At 36.2% G+C, this 23,236-nt stretch overlaps 3 protein-coding genes and 1 long non-coding RNA gene across 5 annotated transcripts; 2 read left to right on the forward strand and 2 right to left on the reverse strand.

Moving 5' to 3' along the window:
• Nucleotides 1–2,489: 2,489 nt before the first annotated feature.
• On the reverse strand, nt 2,490–6,437 carry LOC131001940 (probable protein phosphatase 2C 38). 2 transcript variants are annotated; one of them, XM_057928589.1, is made up of 5 exons: nt 5,957–6,437; nt 5,246–5,743; nt 4,184–4,551; nt 3,681–3,917; nt 2,490–3,223 (listed from the first exon to the last, which is right to left on the reverse strand). In XM_057928589.1, exons 2-5 carry the CDS (start codon nt 5,577–5,579, stop codon nt 2,987–2,989), a joined length of 1,176 nt encoding a protein of 391 aa, XP_057784572.1. In that variant the 5' UTR covers nt 5,580–5,743; nt 5,957–6,437; the 3' UTR covers nt 2,490–2,986. The 2 variants fall into 2 exon arrangements, with proteins under 2 accessions (XP_057784572.1, XP_057784573.1); XM_057928590.1 differs by lacking the exon at nt 5,957–6,437 and having other exon boundaries at nt 4,184–4,565; nt 5,246–5,384.
• Nucleotides 6,438–10,858: 4,421 nt separating this feature from the next.
• Nucleotides 10,859–18,532, forward strand: LOC131001941 (inositol 1,3,4-trisphosphate 5/6-kinase 4). Its single transcript, XM_057928591.1, is given in 14 exon segments — nt 10,859–11,070; nt 11,646–11,681; nt 12,634–12,826; nt 13,217–13,243; nt 13,459–13,550; nt 13,826–13,894; nt 14,449–14,651; nt 15,507–15,660; nt 16,768–16,881; nt 17,302–17,364; nt 17,472–17,588; nt 17,590–17,618; nt 17,715–17,847; nt 18,159–18,532. Coding segments are annotated over 14 exon segments (1,524 nt in total). The 5' UTR covers nt 10,859–10,932; the 3' UTR covers nt 18,315–18,532.
• LOC131001942 (U-box domain-containing protein 51-like) lies at nt 18,159–21,715 on the reverse strand. Its single transcript, XM_057928592.1, is given in 9 exon segments — nt 18,159–19,483; nt 19,549–19,692; nt 19,694–20,038; nt 20,112–20,367; nt 20,450–20,495; nt 20,560–20,762; nt 20,857–20,975; nt 21,209–21,327; nt 21,406–21,715. Coding segments are annotated over 9 exon segments (2,133 nt in total). The 5' UTR covers nt 21,596–21,715; the 3' UTR covers nt 18,159–18,772.
• On the forward strand, nt 20,601–21,207 carry LOC131001943 (uncharacterized). The gene is made up of 2 exons (XR_009094083.1): nt 20,601–20,742; nt 20,829–21,207. It is a non-coding gene; the product is annotated as an uncharacterized LOC131001943 (long non-coding RNA).
• Nucleotides 21,716–23,236: the final 1,521 nt, after the last annotated feature.

Genomic DNA, 23,236 nt, shown 5'->3' on the forward strand with positions numbered 1-23,236 from the left:
AGCTCATTAGACGCTAACATGAATTTTAGCATAAATATATTGAAAATGAGCTAGCATCAAAATAAATGTCAATTTGCTGTGTAAATCTTTTATAATATAATAACTTGTGACGACTACGCAATTTTAGTTTTCTAGTAGTTTAAATATTTAATTGTAATTATGTATAGCTAGGACATTTTTTTTATAATGACATTGGGTGTTAAACTGCAACTTTTTTAAAGGTATGCATCTTGATCAAATAAGCAATGATTTATTTATTTTTCATATTTTGGAATACAGTTAACCTACATGTTATTGATTTTACCGTTTTTTATTATAGTAAATTTGGATCAAATTTAACTGTCTTTTGCTTTGCTGTACCTAGATGAATATAAGAGCATCAACAACCGTGCACCCATTCCAGCAATGGTATTGCACCCACTTGGGTGCAATGGATTTAATTTTATTTTTGATATAGTTTTATTCTAGTTTCAATTTTAAATTTACAATAATTGATAAATTAAAATTTTATTGAATTCAAATTTAAATCCTACATTGATTGAATTAAAGTTGCAATACAAGAAATTAAAATCCTAAATTACTTAAATTAAAACAAACATAAAATAAAAAATCCTAAAAATCTAGCGGATGTTGTTGCGTTGCTTGATCTCCGCCACCTTGCACATGTGAAACGCCAATTCGTCCGGATTCATTTGAGAGGTGTCCCGGCTCATCAACATGCTATCGGCGAGGTCACGTTGAACTTGGAAGAACTTTTCCATTGCAATCACCATATTCGCCATGTACCCGAGAGCTTTTTTGTTATCCTCCGACGTCTCTTCGGCCTTTTTCTTGCCTTTTCCTTTGTCTCTCTTGGCCGCCTTTTGCCCTTGGGGCCGGATGGAGATACTCGCGTCGCTAGAAGTCGTTGTGGAAAGATCGTCGGAGCCCTTGGATCGTTTGTCCGAATGGACATCGGAGTGGACATCCTCGCCGAGACTTGCAAATTTCTTGGACTCGCGCAAGATCTTCCATGCATGCGGATACTGGAATGGCACACGGAACTCGTGCCTGATTTCCATTGATCGTGACATTTTTTGTGCATGGCCTCAAACCTCTTCAATCATTCGCCACCCGTTAAAAGTGAGATTTGATTTGCGTGACGTCGCGTGAAATAGATCCTTGAGGCCTTTTAGCGTTGTATTGGGTGCAGAGGGAGCCCCAAAACTTCGCCCATTTTTTGTCGACACCCACCACAGAGTCGTGGGTGTGCTCGAGATACAAACGGCAAATTAGCACCGTTTCTGGCGGATAATAGTTGCAACGTTTGGTGCTAGCCGGCATAGAAGCAATCTCCTCCACGTCGGGCTCGGGGTCGGCAACGGCGGCAAAGCGGGGGTTCAAATTGGCGGCCGCCGCTTGAAAGGCATTCGATTCTTGCGTGAACGGCGAGAATCCTTGCCTGGAAGCATTTGATTCGCCGGGGGATGGATTTTGAGGGTGGTCACGCCAATAGTTGCTCCAATCGCCTTCCATTGCTATTTGTTGAAATAATATAAGAAGAAGATGAAGAAGAAGATGAGGAGAATGATGAACTTTTTTGCTATTTGTTGATATATATATATATATATATATATATATATATAGGTGTGAAGAATTAAAAAAAAAGGGGGGCAACGGGAAGAAAAAAACGGCTTCTGCCGATTTTTTTCAAATTTAATTTTTGTTTTTTCAATTTTGCTATTTTTTTTTACTTGAAAAGGGGCGCGTGTTGCCACCGCCCCTCCTTCGCACTCGGTGCGCCCGCTTGCTCCCTCTCCATCGCTCCCGGGTTCGGCAACGCTGGCGGGTGCGATAGGCCGGGTTCGATCCCGCCATTGCACCCGTCGTTGTTGATGCTCTAAGGCAGCAACTAAAATCACCAATTATTGATTTTCTTTACCCCATCCCCATATCGTAAATGGACATGATTTACGTTGTTTCGTGTTTCACGATAAGTTTAACAAACTTTTTTTTTTTGAGATAAGGTAACAAACATCTTAAATTAAATGATTCAATTAATTCGATAAATTTTGCGGTTTTTGCTTCTACAACACCCTCGACATGACATGACACATGAATGCAAGGGCTAAAATTCTCGACATTTATGATAAAACCAACAATAAATATTTAACGTATATGTAAGAAAATCATATTATGTAGGTGTCGACACGTTGGGAGATGAGAGGGACGTATAGGAATCTAGCGTTGGATCTCCCACCAATGATTTTATTCTTTCACGTGTTTCAGACTAACATCTGAAAGAAAAAATGCAATAAATTGGATATTATTGTAAAATGGATCTCGAAATATAGGAACCGGTGATTATATATACATATATTACATAAATATATATTATGTGGTGCAAAGTAAGACTAACCAACATGTTATGTTGGATTACAATACAATTGGATAAAATTTAGACGTGACATGAGCATCTTATCCCAGATTTTCCACCCAAATTTCGCATCTATAGAAAACACCCAAGAATTTCCATTAACAAAATTTGATAAATTTACAAATTTCCTTGACACATAACAACCATCCAATACAATCGAAATGTTGTACAATATCATCCCACTCAAAAGACTTGACTTTCACCGAATATGTGAAGGAGTCCTTTGCTTTCAACCAAAATTGAGATTTTTACATGTTAATTGGAAGATGATGCAAAGAAGCAGAAAATCTGTATGATGATAAAACTTAATTATTACAAAAAGAATTATATCAGAATTCCTCTGTTTCATATGCCAGTCAGCTAAAAATCTTGAAAGGGATGATCATCTTCTTCCCTATGCATCTTCCTGGCATAATCATTAACATTTATATCAAGTTTGAGTTTGAGGAGAGAAGCAAATTTGCCATCTTACACACTCTTGCAAATCTTCTCCTTTTCTGCTCAATCAAAGTTAGTCGAGCTCGAGCTCGAGTTTCGCGTCTTCGTGGTTTCGTCAGAAGCCAAGCCGTTCTAGGTATCCGTGTCTTGACCAGCAATTCCATTAGCTTTTATTGAAAGAACTGGCCCTCTAAGGGAACTGCTGCTACTGCTGATCAAATTGGAATCTAGAAAGAGAACTATAACCGTGATGTCGTCGTGGAAATGTCTCCTCACTCCACGGTCGATTCTCTTCAAGTCCGAATATCTCATTTCCCTTTTCTTCGCTGCTTCTTGCAACGCAGCTTTGACTAGTTTTCTTGCGATTCCCTGCAGGAAACGGAGGATCTTGTCCATGAATATTATATTCAAGGATAAAAGAAGTAATTGCCACGATTAGGATAATGAGGAATAGGTGTCATTCACATAGTTCATATCCGAGTTCGTACAAGGTAACAAATAGTATAGTTGCCTTGATGCTAATGAGCAACAACAGCAGAAAATAGTGGTATGCACGTAGAGTCAACGGTCTGCTGAAGCCCCAGACATGAGCATGTTAAATTTCTTTCAATTTCTAAACCCTAAAAAAATCCTTGGAAGAGAATAAACAATTTTTTTGGTTCCATCACTACTGCTATGATAAGACACTTTTGGTTCTCATATTTCATGAAATCGGCATAGTTCACATAGATGAGCAACAATCCTAACTACATATGGAGATGGGATGCGCCGGAGGGGTGGGGTGGGGGGCAGCAAACAGAAAGCTCAAGGACCATAGGAATCTTACATTTCGTGGGGAGGAGTTGACAATGTCAACTGCTTCTTGATTGCTAAGGTGCTCCCATAGCCCATCAGAAGCAAATATAAGAAATTCATCCTGAGGGTGAAGTTCCTGAACGAGTATTGACGGTTCAGCCAAAAGAAAAGGTTTCTCAAATGGTTCCGGCAGCCTGAATTTTGGCAGCAAAGGCGGTTTATTGAACTCCGATTTCTTCAAGTAAGCATCACCGATTGATCTTGAAACCTGAGACAAAACCAAATCACTGCATTAGAAATGTAAGTCAACAGAGTCGTGTGTAGCAACTTTTTGTAGTTATTTAGATTGGATATTAGGCAAAAGTCTTGACAAGGTTTAGACATTGCCGCTCATCATATGAAAATCGGTTCTAAACAAGATATGTGACATGAGCAGTCTTGCTCGTTTTCGTATATGCTTTGACTGTAACCGATTTTTTTTTTCTTAACTAGCAGAAAGTGGTAGTTAAGTTTGATGATCGAGCTTGAATTCACCTGAATGATACCCTTGACACGCCAAACGTTATGCTTCAAAACAACAATCCCAGGATCATCTGGATGCAACGTATGTAATTCATCCCGAACAGATGCCAAATTTGCATTATGTTCAGTTGATAATTGAATAGCTTTGACTTCTCGTTCAGCCTTAGACAATCGTCCCAAGACCACCCTAGAATCTCCGGCATTTGCTATGTATAACTGTCCACCGCATATAACGCCCACCAAACAACATGACCCCACAGATGCCAGTTTTGGTGTAATGTCCCATTGCTTCCTAACCAAAGAAAGAAATTCTTCCTCTGTTGCCAGAAATGCATTTTTTATAACATCAGCTGACATCTCTCGATTTTCTGATGTGAATTCTGCATCACGAAAGCTGTCACGTGAGTAATAAACATAGGAATTAGCATGATTCAGCTTTCCAAAAGATAAAGATCATTTACTATGAATTTATAGTGTATCGAATCTCAATATGCTTAATCCATGCTAAATGATGAGGCATGACATGAACGATGCTCTGAAATTAGAAGAAAGGAACATTTGGAAACTTCCATTCACATGAAACTTACTTATCTTTATTCTAATAATAGACAAGCTTCTCATACGAAAATTGACTAGTAAAAGTAAGAGTAATGTCGGCATCCAGTTCAAGTAGTTGAAAACATTATCCTAAATCGAAAATTCTTCTTTTTACAAAGAAAAAGGTAAAATAATTTCCTATCTGATACTAAAGAATAATCTTCTCACAACTATGCAAAGCATCTTTTAGTATTCCCTGTCCTAAAAGTTTGACCACAGATTATCACTCCTATAATTGCTCGATTCTGCACTAAAGTCCCCAAAACATATAGTGTCCGAGAATAATATGCGCTATATATATATATATCCACTTGAACTACAAGAGTAATAAGTTTTGGGGAAAAAGGTAGGTCAAGCACATTCCACCTAGGAAAAACATCGACAAGCTAGACAACAAAAATCTATCAAAACTAAGCAAGCATCGAACAAATGCTCAAACAGGAACAACAAACCAATACTTAGAGTATCCAAACGTACTTCTTAAATTTTCAAACAGACGATCTCTTATAAACCGTGCAGTTTCTGGACCACCATGCCCGTCATAAACTCCAACGAATGTACCATAAGGGCCTGACTCATTCGAGCTCAGTGGCCCCGACTCAAGCTGGCTTTGATCTTCTAGAATAACATTGGCTTGAATAACTGCCATAGAGAATTCCCCGTTATGATGGTGCCCGTAATCCTTGTGCCACCACAAACTGTCAGCATGGCCGCTAGAGTCACCTCCTCCGTTGCTACTGTTCTCTCCTTCGTCCTCCACGAACGGCCTCCAACATGGGGGCACGAGCTTCTTCCATGTAGGGGTCACCATAGCTCACATGATATTACCAATTTCTGACAAATTCTTTCTCCAATCACTAACTTCTTGAGAAAAAATATAGTGATACAAAAATTTCAGCAAACTCCAACTGCAGAACTAATGCATTATCCTCCCTAATCCCAATCCCACATCACAAAATGCAGAAAACCACCAATCTGTATTCCACCAAAAAACGAATTAAAAAAAATCCATAATCAATGAGTTTCCTCTCAAAATCCAAGAAACACATGAACAAAACAACAATCAATGGGTTCAATTAAAACGCATTGAACTAACAGAATCAAAATGTGTGTAGCCCATAGATTACAAGCACATTTTATTAGCGGCAAAAAGGGTAAATAATAATTCAAAAATTGTAGAATTTTTACCTAGAATCAGAGCCCTTTCGATATAGAAGTCGATGCCCAAGATTTCCCCCTTGAAGAAAAAAGGGCAAAACTTTGTGCCTTTTCCCTTCTTGTTTACAATAATAATAATGTGGAAAAGGGATAGATCAAGAGAGAGAAAGCTAGTGAGAGAAAGAGGCATACAAGAAATTAGTAGTGGTTTACATAACCAACTTTCAATGGGGGCTTTCTCTTTTGTGGTTGGGTTTTTGGAGATCTTAAAAAATTCCTCTGCATTCTTTGAATTGCTCCTTGCACCTTCGAGGTGGGAATAATTTCACTCCACCCCTTTATAATCTAGAAATTTCATTTCTCACCCCGAAATGAAATTTAGTTGGCATTATTTTCCCCGTCTGCACTTTTTCCTTTTTTAGCCATAAAAGGTCAAAAAAGCTAGTGAGAAAGAATGAAAATCTCTTTCAACCTATCTCTCTCCCTCTCTCTCACACACACACATGACACGCACATTAAAAGTAAAGCACTCTTTTAGGCAATTTTTCCTCATCTCTTCTCTTCTCTTTCCCTCATAATTTACTACTAATCAGTCATCAATCAATCATAATCATAATCATAATTCATAAATCATAATATGCGGTCTGAAGAAGTGCTGCGAATTTCCTTCGTCGTGAAAAAGATATCATAAATTATATTGTGCGTTTATTTGCACGGTGTAAACAATTACTCATATATAAATATATTAAAGTGGTATTTGTATTTCGTACAATGTTCAAAAATATTTTTATATTTATATAAAATTAATATCAAATCAATTATCATATTTACAATAAATATATTAAAAATAATAATTTTAATTGTATATATTTAAGCTGAATACTAAAAAAATAAAAAATAAATCACAATAATAAAAATTGATATTATGAAAAAATAAAAAATAATTAAAAAATAAATTTATTCAAAAAAATGAAAGAGAGATATAATTTTTTAAATTTTAATCTTTAAATAAATACTTCCTCCGTCCATGAAAGAACTTCTTAGAAGGGAGTGACACGGATTTTAAGAAAAAATATTATTGAATGTATTGAGAGTGGAGAAAAGGTAGTTGAGTGTATTAGAGCACTCCCAGCAGAAATCTCAAAATTATGCTCATATATTCTTCCCTATTTAATTTTAGGATCTCGATTTTATAAATGCATACACCAGATCTCCTATTTTCTACATAAAAACAATAATTATGTGTGGGCCCTACTAATTATAAGCTTAAAATAAATTTAGGGTGGGTGTAAATTTAAGATTGAATTTAGGTAGGTGTAAAATTTTTTGTGGGCCCCATCGAATTTAAGGGATCTGTTGGATGTATTTTTTTTATCTTATTTTCAATTGTTTTAACCTAAATTTAGAGTTAGTGATGCATTTAAGTGATCTTGGGAGTGCTCTTAGGAGTGATGAAAAGGTGTTATAATTAATATTGAGAGTTGTGAAAAGTTAAAAGTAAGAGTAATTATAAGTGGTGGGGTATAGTCCAAAAATAGGTAGGAAGTTTTTTTGTGGACGTCCCAAAAAGAAAATATAGGAAGTTATTTTCGTGGACGGAGGGAGTATAATTTTTGTATTTTACATCAAATATTTACATAATATATATATATGGGAGGGCTACAGTAAAAACACTTCTTAAAATATAAATATAAATGTTTTTTAATGTACGAATTTTATCCAACAGGGTTACGAATTCATCCAACAGAGTTACGAATTGCGAAAAATAAATTTTTGCTACCTTTGGGATTCGAACCTAGGACCACGAATTCATCCAAAAGGTTACGAATCAACCGTAGATCTTGGTGATCTAAGGGCTGAAAATCATTTATATTTTATACACTTAAGAGTGTTTTTATTCTAGCCCTCCCCTATATATATATATATATATATATATATATATATATATATATATCAAATTAGAGCTCATTCTGTAATCTTTAATTTGATATGCATATTAAATATTTTATAATTAGTCGAATTTCACAATTTTAGAAAGAAATAAAACAAATAAATTAGAAGACAAAAAAAATATGATTTACAAATAAACCTTCCATTTTATTATAACTACATAATTGTCACTCAATTTTGAAATTAATTTTCAAATTAAAGTTGCATTTTTAATATATTATAGCATCCACCGTGGGGGTGACCTGATAGAGGGGGGCCACATTGGGTTAAAGAGGTCATAGTGGAGTGATTTGATAGATGACTTGATTTTTTGTATTTTTCATTTAAATTTTAATTGCACAAATTTAAATAACACAAATTACTTCAAATTAAAATTGCATTAATTTAAATTACTATAATTTAAATATAAATTTAAAAATAAAAAAATTGAAAAAAATTACTATACAAAATACAAGCCCAAATATTTTCAGTTTTTCTTTACTACTCATTTAAAATAGAAGCCCAAATATTTTTAACCCAATTATAATTTTAAATTAAAACTAATTAAATGTTAAAAGCCCAAATATTGAAAGCCCAATTATAATAAAACCCTAAACTACTTTCTTCTTCCTTCTTCAATGTTGCGCTCCTATATGTTCGATCTATATTACTACTCCATCCGTCCACCAAAGATATGCCACAATTTCCTTTTTCGTCCGTCCACAAAAAATACGCTACATCCATTTTTAGTAGTAGGGTCCACACAACTCCACTCACATTTAAAGTGGGACCCTTACTCCACTACCAACTTTACTCAGATTTTATTAAAATTCGTGCCGAAAGTAAAGTGGCATGTCTTTTGTGGACGGAGGGAGTATTATTATGTATGGTTTATTTTATGACAGTTTGGTAATTGTTATGTCAATTGCTAATTACTTGTTGTTTGTAAGTTTGTAGATGATTGTGTGTTGGTTTGTTGCTAGTGAAGTCAACTCATATTTTTATGACGTTGAAATTTACATTGTTTTATATTTGATGATGATTTGGTTAAATATAATTAATTGTAATATTTAGTCGATTATGGTTGACGTCTTGTATTCTCTTTGACTACTCAAACAAGTTCAGTACACTGAAAATAAACGGACCAGAATTCAGAATTCATTTTCAAATTGGAATAAGTACACAAATTCATTTTTTTTTCTTTTTTCTTTTTTTATGTAAATTATTTTCTAATCGAATTGACCAAAAATTATGAGTTACGTTCATTTTATTTGGTAGTGCACGTATTTTGTTCACACAGCAATCTATATTTATATAATATATAATAACCGCAAAACCGGGTTGCCGTAAATAGTAACATCAATTTTTTGTTCTTTTAATTATTCTATTTATGAAAATCTATAATTATAACTTAAATAATTGTTTCTAACCAATTTTTTTTATTATATATAGAGTCAATTATTTCCCTTGAAACAAAGTGATCAAGGGTTAACAAAGTAAAAATGATTTTATTTTAACAACCTGCACTTTTGTTTGTCTTGCCTTAACTGCTAAATCTTTTAGCCAACGGACCTCAAGCATCATACATAGCATGTGCATAAAACTGATCTTCAAAGTTTTATTATAAAGACTAAGTCACTAATAGTTGTCTTTGCACTCTTTGAACTAAATGAGTAAAAATATATATATTTTTTTAAAGCGAGTTTACAAATCACCACATTCCGCACATCAGTTAATAGTCCAACTTGTAAACTTTCAAGCTATCAGTAGAATTATTCACTTATTCACTAGTTTGAACAGTTACCTTCACTGTCCATCAATCAACCTTAGCTTGTTGAACTGATTCATCAGTAAGCTAGTTATCAGCTTGGTGATCATCCCTTCCAGTTAACTCATTATCGACTGAACTGTTCAATGCTCTGAGAAAACGACCAAAGTTGTTAATTGATGTATCCCCCATACACTAGTACATACTCGCATCGGGACCAACATTACATATCTCAGCCAAGTGAGCCACATGTTATTTTGGATTGCATTTGCCATCAAACTGTTGAAAAATTTTAGAGGCTAGTAGCCTATGACATCTTCAATATGCCAATCATTGTTTTATATGGCTTGTTATAAGTACACGATGATTTTGAGGTCCATTTGAACTTGTCTTTGATTAAGCCCTCAATGAATTCTTTGAGTTAATTGACATGTATTAAACTATAAAAAAAGATTTCGAGTTGTTCAGTAGCACACTTTTCACTTTCGCATGTTTTTGATTTAATTGATATATCAACTTTCTATTCATTATTTTCTTGCTCGTCATTTGTATTGACAATCTTTTCTTTCTTAAACTTTGCCATTTTTGATATCTTTATTCTTGATTTAGTTCTTCAACTGACTTTATCAACTTTATAAATTGCTTTTGAAGAGCAATATACATCTTCGTATTTGATAAATTCAATGCCTACCAAGTGATTATGAGATATTATTTAAATATTTATAATAAAATTATACTCTCTTCGTTCATGATATTGTTACCACATTATGGATGACATTTATTTTAAGAAAATAGTGAATAATAGTTTATAATAGGGGGTATTGGTGTGAGTAGAGTTTGAGTTCCACTATAAATGTGTGGAGGGAAATAAAATGTTATGTGGATCCTACTACTATAAATGAAAGTAGAAATAATGTCGTGGATGAATTAAAATGACAAAAATAGAAACGATATCGTGAACAGAGAGAGTAATATTTTTTATTTATATATATATATATATAATATAAATACCTCTATATATATATAATATAAATACCTCTCTATGCAATATGCATTATACGGATCAAGAGGCAGTAACTAATGTTAAACCGGTAAACTAACTAAAAAAAAAAAAAAACCTAATGTTAAACCAGTAAATTTTGGAAAAAAAAAAAAAATTTAATGTTCGGGCTGAGTGACAGCCCGTGGGCGGCCCGGCGGCTTGAATTCGCTGCTTCAGAAGCACGCGTTCTTATACACTCTCGCAAACTGAAAACCTCTGCATGCATTACATCTCACCAGAACAAATTCACATAGAGAGAGATAGAGGATGGCTGGAGTGAAAGGGATTGTGCTGGATTCGTCTGTACTATTGCCGTCGGCCGATGATGAAGTAAACGGAGATGCTGGCCTCCGCTCCGGCGCCGAATTTTTGCTTCGCAAGCTGCGCTACTGCAATATCCCAATCGTAAAAACCCCCCCTATTATTCACTTTTTCTTGCGGACAATATTTCATAAATGCATGTTTCTAATCGTTAGTTGTGCGCGAAAATTGACAGTGCCTGCAATTTCTAGGTGTTGGTTAGATTTTTTTTTTTTTTTAAAATATTGGGATTCGTATAATCTAGCGATGTAAAGATTATCTAGTTAAAATGTTTTTGTAATTTTTTATTTTTTTATTTTATGCAACATTATGTATGTAAGGAAAGGGGGTTTGAAATTTGAGACCTTAAATCACATGCCGCGATGAGCATCATTGTATGTTCATAATATGCGGAAATTTTGAGTGAGAAGTTGAGCTGAGAGGTGAAATTTAAGCTTGTTAGATCTCAAAATACAGAGTGTTTAAGCTTTCTGATTGTTTATACTTCTCTGCATAAGGAGGTGTAATTGAAATGTAAATCACACATGCATTTGTGGGCTGCCATAGAAAGTTACAGGCTTTCTTTTATATTTTGCTAACAATTTTGGTGACTATCCTTTGCATTTTTGTTATCTTTACTTGTCAAGTCTGATAATCCAAGTTGTCTACATATCTTGCAGGGCATATCTCATGAACAGGGTCTTTTGAGCTTGAAGGTTAGATTTTCATGTGCTGCTTTTTATCTATTTTAAATTTTAAGTTTCTCAAAGTCGATAATTCATACTAATAAAAGTTAATAGGAAAGGTGATTTCACTATATTTCTAGCCGGGGACAGGCCCTATTACAAGAATATTTTTTTAGTTGGCGGTAGCTCGGAAAAGACAAATTTCCTACGAGAGATCCCTTATATGTCTTGAAACTTGGAAGTGGCACTTTATGATACATTCTACCCTAGTTTTCAAATTTTTACTTACTTAAGCATTCTTTAAACTCTACAAGAGTAATTTCTAATGTGCATTTTACTCTATATGTTTTAGGGTATACTTTTCACTCTGTAAAGCTTTTACTCTTAGTGAATGAGGAAACTGGATCTTGTCCATAGTTCTGTAACCAAAAGTTTTGTGGTAGTCAACGGCAGAGCAGATGGAATGATTAATTGCCCAGGGATATGCCTTAGTTATTACTGAATAATGTTGTTTAGTGGAACACTCTTTTTGGTGCTGTATGTCTGATACGGTGATACCTTATAAATTTGTAGAATTAAATTCGTAAAGGTGGAGTCTCTTAGCTGCAATAAACTCTGAGATGCCAGTTTTGGTATGAGGCAGTTCCTAATTATCCAGTCTCAATGATGGTCTACCAGTAAAGTTTCTTCTGCTCTTTCTCAGTTTGCAGTGCAGTTAATATGCGACTATTAGCCTTTGCAGCGTCAAGAACATGTAAGAGTTAGAAAACTCAGGTGGGAAAATCAGTAAAACTAACTAAAATGTGATGGATACCCATTCACTCAAGGTAGACTCTGTTGGGGGCCATACATTTGGACTGCTTCTGTTTCTCATGGAATATCTGTTATGGATTTAAGTGACTGAAGCTATCCTAATTCTTTGAAATACTTATGCTGTGATTTTATTTAATTAATTGAAGTGCATGTTTTTCTACTGTTGCAGGAGTGCCTTCTTAAAGAGGTAGCCAAAACCTACTTATGTACAATCTTCTGCTTATCGCCAGAAGATGATATTTCAAGTGAGGTTGACAGAATCTGGGAGGGCAAAGAGGGAAAGCTTATTCATGTTATCTCCTGTGGCAGAGAAGACCTCTCTCAGAAAAAGAATGGTTCTCATATATTGAAGGTTATAGTTGGTAAGCTTTAGTAGTTTGTCCTCCTATCAAATGGAGAAGGAAAATTTAAATAAGAAAGGATTGTTGGAGAGCATATCCTTGTTCTTAAGATGTAAGTAGGCATGTTTGATTTGTAAACTAGAGCTAAATCAAATCCTAGAAATTTGTTTTGAAATCTATTTCCTTGTTCATGCTTAATTTGTTTATACTTTTTATTGCCAAGTAATTTACTTTTCATATATACTAACAAATAAGCATAAGAATCTACCACCTCTGAAAAATAAAACTGAAGGTTAATTTCATCCTTATGTTGGTTGAAATTAGAAAAAGAAATAATAACCATATCACATGTATAAACATACCATCTCTCTTGGTGCTTTGCCATCTTATATTTTCCATTCTCTTCTACAGGATCTGCTGAAAGACAAGCATCGAATGGTAAGCCTTACTACCTTCCAAATCTGTGATAATCGTTTTGATGTTCTCATCATTCTAAAGATGATTTATTCTCCTTGTTATGCTATATGTTTATAATGTCTCATTTGGAAAATCTTGGCTTCATCAAGCTGTAGAATACTGATTCTCTCTCTCTCTCTCTCTTTTTTTTTTGACATAATTGATTCTCTGCTAATTGAGTTGTCCTTTCCTCTCAGGTTCTGACTATGCTCTTACTGCAGAGATGTTGAGCATATCTATAAACAAACTCCAAGAGCTACCTTTGTTGGTATGCAGTATGAATAGAAAGGTATTTGTCATTGTTCCTTTTTAATATAGTTTAACCTTTATATTTCAGTGTTTTTGGAGTTTTATAGTTTCTGGGCAAATCCTATTTTAATATCTACGATTTCTTTGAACATGAGATTTATTTAGAGGTTCATATTAATACTATACAACCTTTGTTGCACAGTAAGCTTCATTTTGATATGTTTTCTCATTCTCCTGTACCTGACGGTTTGTGAATTAGTGAGTGTGAGCTGTTACACTCAATAAGTTTATGTATTCCATGTTTCTTTATCATAGGCAGCAGGCGAAGAGGTCTCAGCAGTTGGCTATGTGATGAAGCCTTCTCGTGAAGAAGATTTTGCCAAGGTATGTATGGTAAATAACTGCAGCAAATATTGTAGGAGTGATGAATGGTACATATTCCATCACTTACAAGTTACAACTTTAACAGCGTCATTATTTGTTTTTACTTAGGCAAACTTGACCTTTTGGTTGATAGGTGAATCATATCGAGTTAAAAAGTAATACTTCGAATGTTATACTGGGCATACATTATTTTCTTTCTCCTGAAAAGAATAACAGGATATGCACGGTCATTTTCACTGCAAAAGTCTAGGATAATCAGCTCCTTGGGGAGAGAAACTCTTCAACTGTAGAAGCACCCATGATATCGTAGCTTCAAATATACACGCGCAATTGCCTGCTATTGATGAATTTAATTTTTTTAATGTGCACATGTATGTTCTCCTAGTCATGTTAATTGCGGGGCCTCTCTGATGACATTATTTATATACCCTGGGCTTATTGAGCAAAGTGCTATTGTTGGTTGCTGATGTCATCAAATGAACATACTTTTATGTTTCTAACTCATGCTTGTGGTATGTATACCTAAGATTTTAACAATTGCTCATGTTATGCAGAGAGGTGCCTTTCCGTTGTGTCCAACACAAAATGGACTTATCTTTTTGCCACTTAACTATGAACTACCCATCCCATCTCAGTTGCAACTGGTTGACGCCATTCTTCATAAGGCAACCGATGAGATTTTGGCTGTTGACATGGCTTCTCCTTCAGAAATCAGTGACAAGGTTACATTTACAAGAAATTTGCAGGAATTGCAAAGGTAAAATTGAACAATTAGGTTGTCTTTCATCACTGTGATTTCATGAATATAGTTTGTTGAATATGCTACAATGCTAGCATATAGTTCAGTGTATGCAATATGAAATGCAGGTGGTTCTATGATTTGCTTGGAATTGGACCAATTGATTATAATGCACATGTTTAGATGCTTGCAATCCTATCTCATTTTGCTTTTACTTGGAGAGACCTACATGTTGATGGTTATATCCGGTCAGGTTCTAGTGAACGTAACAGGAAGGATTTACTTTTTAACATTTGGATTACATGATTTTTCTGATGATTATTTAGTTGTTATTGGATACCTGAACTGATAGAGATGAAGTTCAACTTAGAGACTTCAAATTAGTCATTTGTTGAATGTTATTGTCTATACTTCAATCCTGGGTTCTAGTAAGTCACAAAGATACTTACTAATTTTGACTTGTGTACTTTATAGGAAACTAATGATTATGTCTTGGATGTGGTGTTATTCGGCTGTAGCCCATTGCTATAATCTATCTCTCAGTTCATTTTATTTTCAAGTTCATTAAGTTGAGTAGGTATATGTATAATATTTGTGACAGAGAGGTAATATATAGTTTCCCTTGTTTTTTTTTTTTTTTGCTCTGCACGTGTGTTTTCCTGACGCCATAAGATTTTTATGGCACTTCTGCTATCCTTTATGCTTCTATCTTTCCCACTATTCCTCGTGTGCAATGTTGCAGATCACCAGAGGATTAATGGAATTGATCTGAAAATTTTCCATTATTCTGAACAGAAACATGATTTAATTTTGTGGAATCACCAGTTGTTTTTATGATGAAATACTCTCAAATATATGAACCATGGTTTGCAGGTATGTTGAAGGCCAGACAGATTGCTGCATGATTGATCCATTTAACAACATCTTCCCTATATTGGACCGTATGAAGATCCAGCAGATCCTAATTGGTTTGGAAACTCTCAACACGGAAGGCCGTTGTAAAATCAGGGCACCTTATTTTGTCAAGGTCAATCATCATATATCACATCTTTATTGTGATATACTCTGATACAGAAATGATCTATTGACATTTCATTTCAATTCAGTCTCAGTTTAGCATGTTTTGTATTTCTTGCAGACTTGTTAATGTGCTACCAGGTTTAGATCTATTGAAATGGAAAAGTTACTTCATAGATTAAGTTGTTGTGATGCCAGTAGTTTTCTTCTCCTGTGAAGACAGACCCATGAGTTCTCACTGCCAACAATTTACTTGAGTTGAAAATATGTGAAATTAGACTTGCCTCTTTATTGGAAGTATAAGAATAAAACTAGTTCAATAGTTTGATACGAAGTCATCATTTCTCTTCTTATCTGTACCTCCAAATAGCATGAAATGTGTAATATGTGGATCAAGTGTGCCTTCATTTACATGCCAGTATATGGAAATATTTAGGTTTTTCTATTAAAGGTGGCATATTATCAACATAGACATAGGTCCATCAAAGTGTGTAACAGAGTCTGAGGTGACTTGGGCTTGTGTTTTCCTGGAACTACGTGCAATGCCTAATTTCAGAAATATTATATTTGTTGAGTGCCTTCCATTGCATTATATTCGCAATTATTTTATTTGGTTTTTCAGTGACATTTTTTATTCACTTATACAAAAGGAATCGCCGGTCTTGTTACTAACAGAAAAAACCAGTTCCTTCCGTGTACAAGTAATTTGAACCGAAAGCTCCAACCTGCTGATAATTTATCAATAACTGGATTTTGCAGTCAAAACATTATCTTAGTTGTTATATGAGTCAAATAATTGTAGCAGTCTAATTCAGGTAAAACAAAATATATATTCCTGCTGCTTCGTAACAAAGCTTTAGAAATGATGTAAAACACTTGGTTTTTTTATCAGGGTAAGATTCCTCATATGATATCTCTAAAGGGAGTTCTCTGCCTTTTGAGGTTTGATTTTAGAATAAAAGAGAGATGGGGGGAAAAAAGGAAAGGGAGATTTATTTTTCTTTTAGTAGAGGAAGTAATATTTGTTGTTGCTGATAGTACCAAACTTATGATCTATTTGTTCTTTCACAATAGAGGTGAATAAGCATTTCAGTCAAAGTTTAATCTCAGACTGCAGGTTGATAGCTTTGATGATCCCAATTTGGAACAAAGGCTAGTGGAAGCGAAGTTGTCGTTGCCAAATATTGTGAAACCTCAAGTTGCATGTGGTGTATCGGATGCTCACAGTATGGTATGTTTCCCTTTAACAAGTGTTTGAACTTGTAATCTATTCGTTTGAAATTTTTGATTTATAATTCTGAGCAACAAACAATAACCTGTGTTTTGATCCAGTTACCGTGCAATGCTATAACTCACACATTTTGTGCTTGTGCGGATGCTCCTTGTGTGGGAGGTTGAATCCTTGTTAATACATATTTCTAACTTTTGCTCTCTTAGATTGATGAAGGAGCAACGTAAATATAACTCATTAGTTTCTATTATATGGGTCTTACCAACGTACAGCTGTTTTCTGTTAATTTTTACCGTTCTATGAATCTGTGTTAGAATATATAGTTGTTTTTATCTATTTCGGTAGATTTGTTGCACCAGTCTAGAAGTGCAGAACTGCAGATTCAGTTTTCTTAATAAGCTTTGCAATATATGGTTGCAGGCAATTGTTTTTAAAGTGGATCATTACAAGGATCTAAATGTACCCCTTCCAGCAGTGGTGCAGGTGAGGCTTGACATAATTAGCTAAGCTTGTTCAAGTAGGGTTCTTTTGCTTGTTATATTGTTTTATTTTTGGTAAGAATTGAACTGTGGAATTGAAATCATCTGCAGGAATATGTCGATCATTCATCTTTGATTTACAAATTCTACGCTTTGGGTGGGAAGGTCTTTTACGCAGTCAAGAAATCCATTCCCAATGCAGATACCTTAATGAACTTAGCTGCAGAGAAAGGGACTGAAACCTTTACATTTTGACAGGCATAACATGTCCTCTTAACTCCTTGGTTTTGCACCCGTCATTGAACTTATATTTGATGGTCGGAAAAGTAATGGAGACTTTTTCTCCTTTTGCAGCCTAAAATCTCTCCCTGTTGCTAAAGAACAACTCAATTTTGACGGTCATAAGCTTGATCTCGAGCTTGTTAAAGATGCTGCAAATTGGCTTAGGAGGACGCTAGACCTCACCATATTTGGTTTTGATGTTGTTGTGAGTATATGTTCATATTCTTATCTGTGATTTTAAATTTACCAAATTTGCAATCACATCAAAACCTTAGCTACTCACAGATACTTTCCTCGAAAAGAAAACAATACCAGAATATTTTCTACGTGAGGGGAGGGGCTGGGTTCGGACATTCTGCCATGAAGTTACATGTTTACAGGCAAATAATGTATAGGAATATTGGGAAAAGCCCAACCTGAAGTTCTCACATGCTCCATATGTCCGTAATTTTTCTATGCATCTGTGGCTCCGGATATTGCACTAACACTACTATCTTCTTCTCTCATAAACGACAGGTTCAGGAAGGCAGTGGTGACCATGTCATTGTTGACGTGAATTACCTGCCATCGTTCAAGGAAGTTCCCGATGATACTGCAATACCCGCCTTCTGGGATGCCCTGAAGGAGAAGATAGTTTCAACAAAGAAGCAAAAAGCACGAGAAACCTCTTAGTTCCTTTTCTACTTGTTGATAGAGATACAGCTCCGAAGGATTCTTCCTTCCCCTCATAATCTCAAGATTTGCTGTTGTGTTGCATGTTTTGCCAAAATTTGCAGAATGTGAAGTTAGTAAATGTGGATTATAGTGTGCTGAGGATGTTTAAAGAACATAAAGTATGATTTTACAGTAACCGGTGGTGGTAATGGGGCCGGCTCCAGCATTTTCAGGTTTTTCGATTTGTAATATTTTTTCATATGTCGGCCACTAAAAGTAAGCAATAATAAGTTGTTCATTATATCACTCAACAACAGAAAAAAAAAAACATATTGTTCCGTAGAAAGTTTGAAGGAGTTTAACTTGTTAAACATATTGTTGAAAGCAAAGATTGTAACTACACATTGAGTTTGTAGGATATTAATTCATCAACATGAGTGTGATTTCCATAAGTATATAGGTGAAGTGGTTGGTAACTAGACCAAGAAGTGGTTGATTCTCTGATTGGCTAAATCTCTGAGGCGATTGAACTCGGGCAAGACGACCTTGGCAAGATCCGGTCTATCCTTGCGCCTCATCTCGGCGCATTGCACAGCCAGCTGCGCAAGAACCCCGGCCTCCTCAATGGGCCAATCTGGCACTGCAGGATCCAGCATCTCCTCCAGTTTCCCCTTCTCAATGGCGCGCCCCACCGTGTGCGTCAGCCCCATCGGAGACTTTGCCGTCAGCAGCTGCAGCAGCAGCACTCCAAACGAGTACACATCCGACTTCACCCCGAGCATCCCCGTCTGCTGATACTCCGGATCGATGTAGCAGAACGTCCCCGCTGTCGACGTCATCAGGTACTGCGTTGTGTCGTCTGCTACCGACGGAGGCACCAGCCTCGCCAGCCCCACGTCGCTGATCTTGCTCACGTAGTTCTGGTCCAGCAGGATGTTTGCCGGCTTCAGGTCCCGGTGGACCAGCGGCTCCGGCTTCATCTGGTGGAGGAAATTCAGGCCCGTCGCTATCTCTGCCGCGATCCTGAAGCGCAGCTGCCACGACAGCGCCCGCGTGTTCCCCTTCCTGCACAGCCGGTCTTCCAGGCTTCCGTTGGCCATGTACTCGTACACCAGGCACCCGTATTCGGGGCAAGCTCCCAGCAGGAGCACCATGTTGGGATGCCTCATGCAGCTCAGGACTTGAAGCTGCAATCATCATCATCATCATCATATTCATGCATGCTGAATTGATCTCATTTTGTTATGCATACCTCTTGCTGGAACTGTGATCTCCCTTGAGCAGCGTCGGGGCGCAAGACCTTGACAGCGACGGGCGTGTGGTCGAGGTTGCACTTGAAGACGGGGCCGTAGCCTCCTTCTCCGACCTTGAGGGACTTGGAGAAGTAATGCGTCGCCTTCTTCGATCTCATCAATGCTGTATCTTCGGTAGTTGAGTGCTGCACTCTCACTCTCATCACTCTCCTCACTGATGGCTTTCATCTCAGCGCTCACTCTCTTCCGCGACTCCATATCCGCAATCCTCTGAGCTGCTCCCACGCTGTACTTGGCTTTCTCTTGCCGAGCCGACTCCTCCGCCAGCCGTGCCTCTTCCATCCTCCTCTCTTCCTCTGCGCGCCACCGGCTCAGCTCCGCAGCCTTGTGGTGCTTGGACGTTTGAGCTTGCTTGCAGGCTGTGCTGTACATCTCCATAGTCCTCTGCAACTCTTGCTTCAGCCTTCTCATCTCTGCATCAACGTCATCCTGCATGCATTCTTCTAAATTACCACATTCATTTCATTTCCTGCCCTAACCAATGAATGCTCATATTGCTTACTCCTTCAACCGAAGACGACGAGAAATCAGTGGAGAAGCTGGCCTCGCTCCCCCTGGGGCCCGACTGCGTAGAGGTGAAGCTGTTATCGGAGCAGGTGGATGCTCGCGACGTGCGGCTGGAAGCTTGGCTGTCGAAGAGCACGCCTGAGAGGCGGTCCGTGCTGGTCCTGTCTGATCCGGCAAAGGACTCATTCTCATTCTCTGAGATTTCTGCAAACATTCTGCCATTGAAGCCTCTCCCTCTTGAAAATGGAGACCTGCTGAAGTAAAAAATGTTGAAGATTTCAGTATTTGTGTGAGCACTGCACCGCATTGCCTCAAATAAGGTGAAAGCTTTACTTGAACAAGTCGGAGTCGTCGAATGCAGCTTTTGGTGGGTCTGCACCTGCAAATTTAGGATATAATTATATATGCAAAATCAAATGCAATAATGCAGGTAGCTTAATTACCTGGTCTGGAGTTGTGGGAAGAATCAAAACTATTAGGATTAGAGTCTTCCATCTTTTGAAGATGAGAGATGACGGGAGACACGAATGGCGCTGCACGCGAAGCATTCCTTACCGATGAGATCTTTGCTTTCGATATCACATAAACAGTGCAGAAATCCGGCGCCGATTTTGATACGCTGCTAGGTACGTCCGTCACCTTCAATCTTGCAATACAATTAATCATCATCATCATCAACTATACTGATTTATGAATTCATTAAATTTGGCAGAAGCTGGAAAGAAGCAGAGAAGTTTCACTTGATAAAGCCATGGCGTGATGAGCCAAGAACCAAGTTTTCGACGGCAGCATACGCAGCATAATCTGATATGGCTCTTGCTATGTCCGTCTCCTCCAACAGCACATCAAAGCAGTTTATCTGTTGCCATCACAATTTTTATCATATTCTTATTTCTTGCAATTTCAAAACATATATAGATTAGTAATTTAAAGTATGATCAAAACTTGTATACTAGTATATCAGGATTCACAATAGGATTTATTATTCACATTTTGTAATTTGTATCTGCCAGATACCACTCATATATATATTATTCATAATTCATAATTTTGAGGCAGGAAAGGGAGAAAGAAGGCGGTGTGAGGTTTTACATCTTTGCGAGTACAGAAACAATGGAAGCTGAGGAATAACTCTTTGTGCTGTTTCTCAAGTGCTTTCATTCGTGCTTTTGCAACTCCATTTGGTTCATAAATTGCGTAGTTTTTCCCAACTGCGACCAAATTATATAATGTTGATGAAATATAAAGGCATAGCAATGAAAATAAAACAAGTTTGAATTTAATTGTACGTGAGGATGTGGATGGCCTTGGGACGACGTGGATGAGAATGATGGATTGGCCTTTGTTGATGAGATGCTCAGTTGCCCATTTGAGGGCATCTTGACTTCTTTTATCTTTATCTATGGCTACTGCTACTACCCCATTCCTACCATTTCTTCTTGCAGAATTGTTACTGCCTTTTCCACTTGAAAGCCACATTTCCCCACCTTTTTTCTTAATTTCCACAAATCTTGCCTCTCAACTCCTGTGGGAAAATGAAAAAGACTAGAAAATCATTTCTTGATGCCTTTTTGTTTATTTCCTAATTTTGGGATATTATGTTGCTTCAGAGATATTAGGAACCATTCAAGAGAAAGGCATGCCTAAAATCTCGTATTTCTTTTATACAAGTATCCAGACAAATTAAATAAAATTATCTGGTAATGATTGGATGTAAATTGTTGGTTTTGAGACAAGAATACATATATTGAAATTGTGATGGGTTCAAAAAAACTTTCTTTTTGAGGGGTCCTTTTTATAAAAAACATATTTTGATATGAGTCAACTTTGAACATGGCCTATTTCTTATATAGTAAACCTTCAATTTTGTTCACTTATTTTAAAACCTTAAAATAGTCACGTATAATCTAGAACAAGACAAAATATAATATGTTTAGATTTAGGTTTACACTAATTTTCGAAATTGATCATTGATTATTTTCTAAATTTACATGAAATTGATCTCGAGTAACAATTTAATGAATATTAGGGTTTAGATTTAAACAAACATTGTTTTTGCAATTGAAAGTGTATTTGATAGATATATAAAATAATAGATTGTTTGAGATATTCGAATGTTGTTTTTGTTATAAATGTTTTAGCATGATAGTGTATAATGATTGCTTAAGATATTTCTGTTATGAATATTTTAGATGTTCTAGAATTCACAACCAATAATAATGTTGGTTGTGAAATCTAGATGTAATTAACTTGTAAAATGATTGATTATTTATTGCTATTATAAATGTTTTAGGAAGTTTCTATTATTCATTCTTTGATATGTTCGAATTCACAACCAGTAGTCAGGGATTGATTGAGAATTTAAATTTTAAAGCTTCAATTCACAACCGCCCTAAGCATTTCAGTTGTGAAATCAAGCTTGAAAGTTTTAAATTCACAACAAACAATATTATTGATTGTGAATTGAAGCCTAAAATCTTGAATTCACAACCAATTGTAAATTGAAGACAAAAATATCGAATTCACAACTGACGAGCCCGTTTTTCGTGCTCTTTTGAGTGCATTTTTGGGTCTAGATAGAGTTGTTTTTGTGTCTTTTTGTGTGTGTGTTTGTGGCTGGGAGGACACATTATTGGGCACAGAGGTGTGTGTGCACGTACAGGGCAGAACAAGCTTCATTCCGCAAGAGACGCAAATACTTGAAGTATACAATGGCAAAGCATGCACTATGCCCAGATCGAATATCGTACGAGATCGAGTCGTGTTTAGGGCAAAAGGCGCCCAGAAGTCAGGAATGAGACCAGCGAACGAGGGAACAAGGGCAGAGGAGGAAAGGTCTAAAGAGATGCAACAGCTAACAAATTCATAACCTACACGGCTACACTAGTAGTTGTGTGATTGCTTTATTTTATTTTTGTGAAATTCTTGTGTGACTGTTTTATTTTATTTTTGCAAATTTATAACCAACACTAGCCGTTGGTTGTAAATTACACTTTTTATAACTAAAAAAATTAGCGATTGTGAATTCCAAGTTTGAAGCTTGAATTCACAACCAACTGCTAATGTTTGATGTGAATTCGAACTTATAGACATAAATTCATTACTAGAAATATTATCAGA

Source organism: Salvia miltiorrhiza, chromosome 8 (assembly GCF_028751815.1).
Source record: "Salvia miltiorrhiza cultivar Shanhuang (shh) chromosome 8, IMPLAD_Smil_shh, whole genome shotgun sequence".
NCBI classification, from domain to species: domain Eukaryota; kingdom Viridiplantae; phylum Streptophyta; class Magnoliopsida; order Lamiales; family Lamiaceae; genus Salvia; species Salvia miltiorrhiza.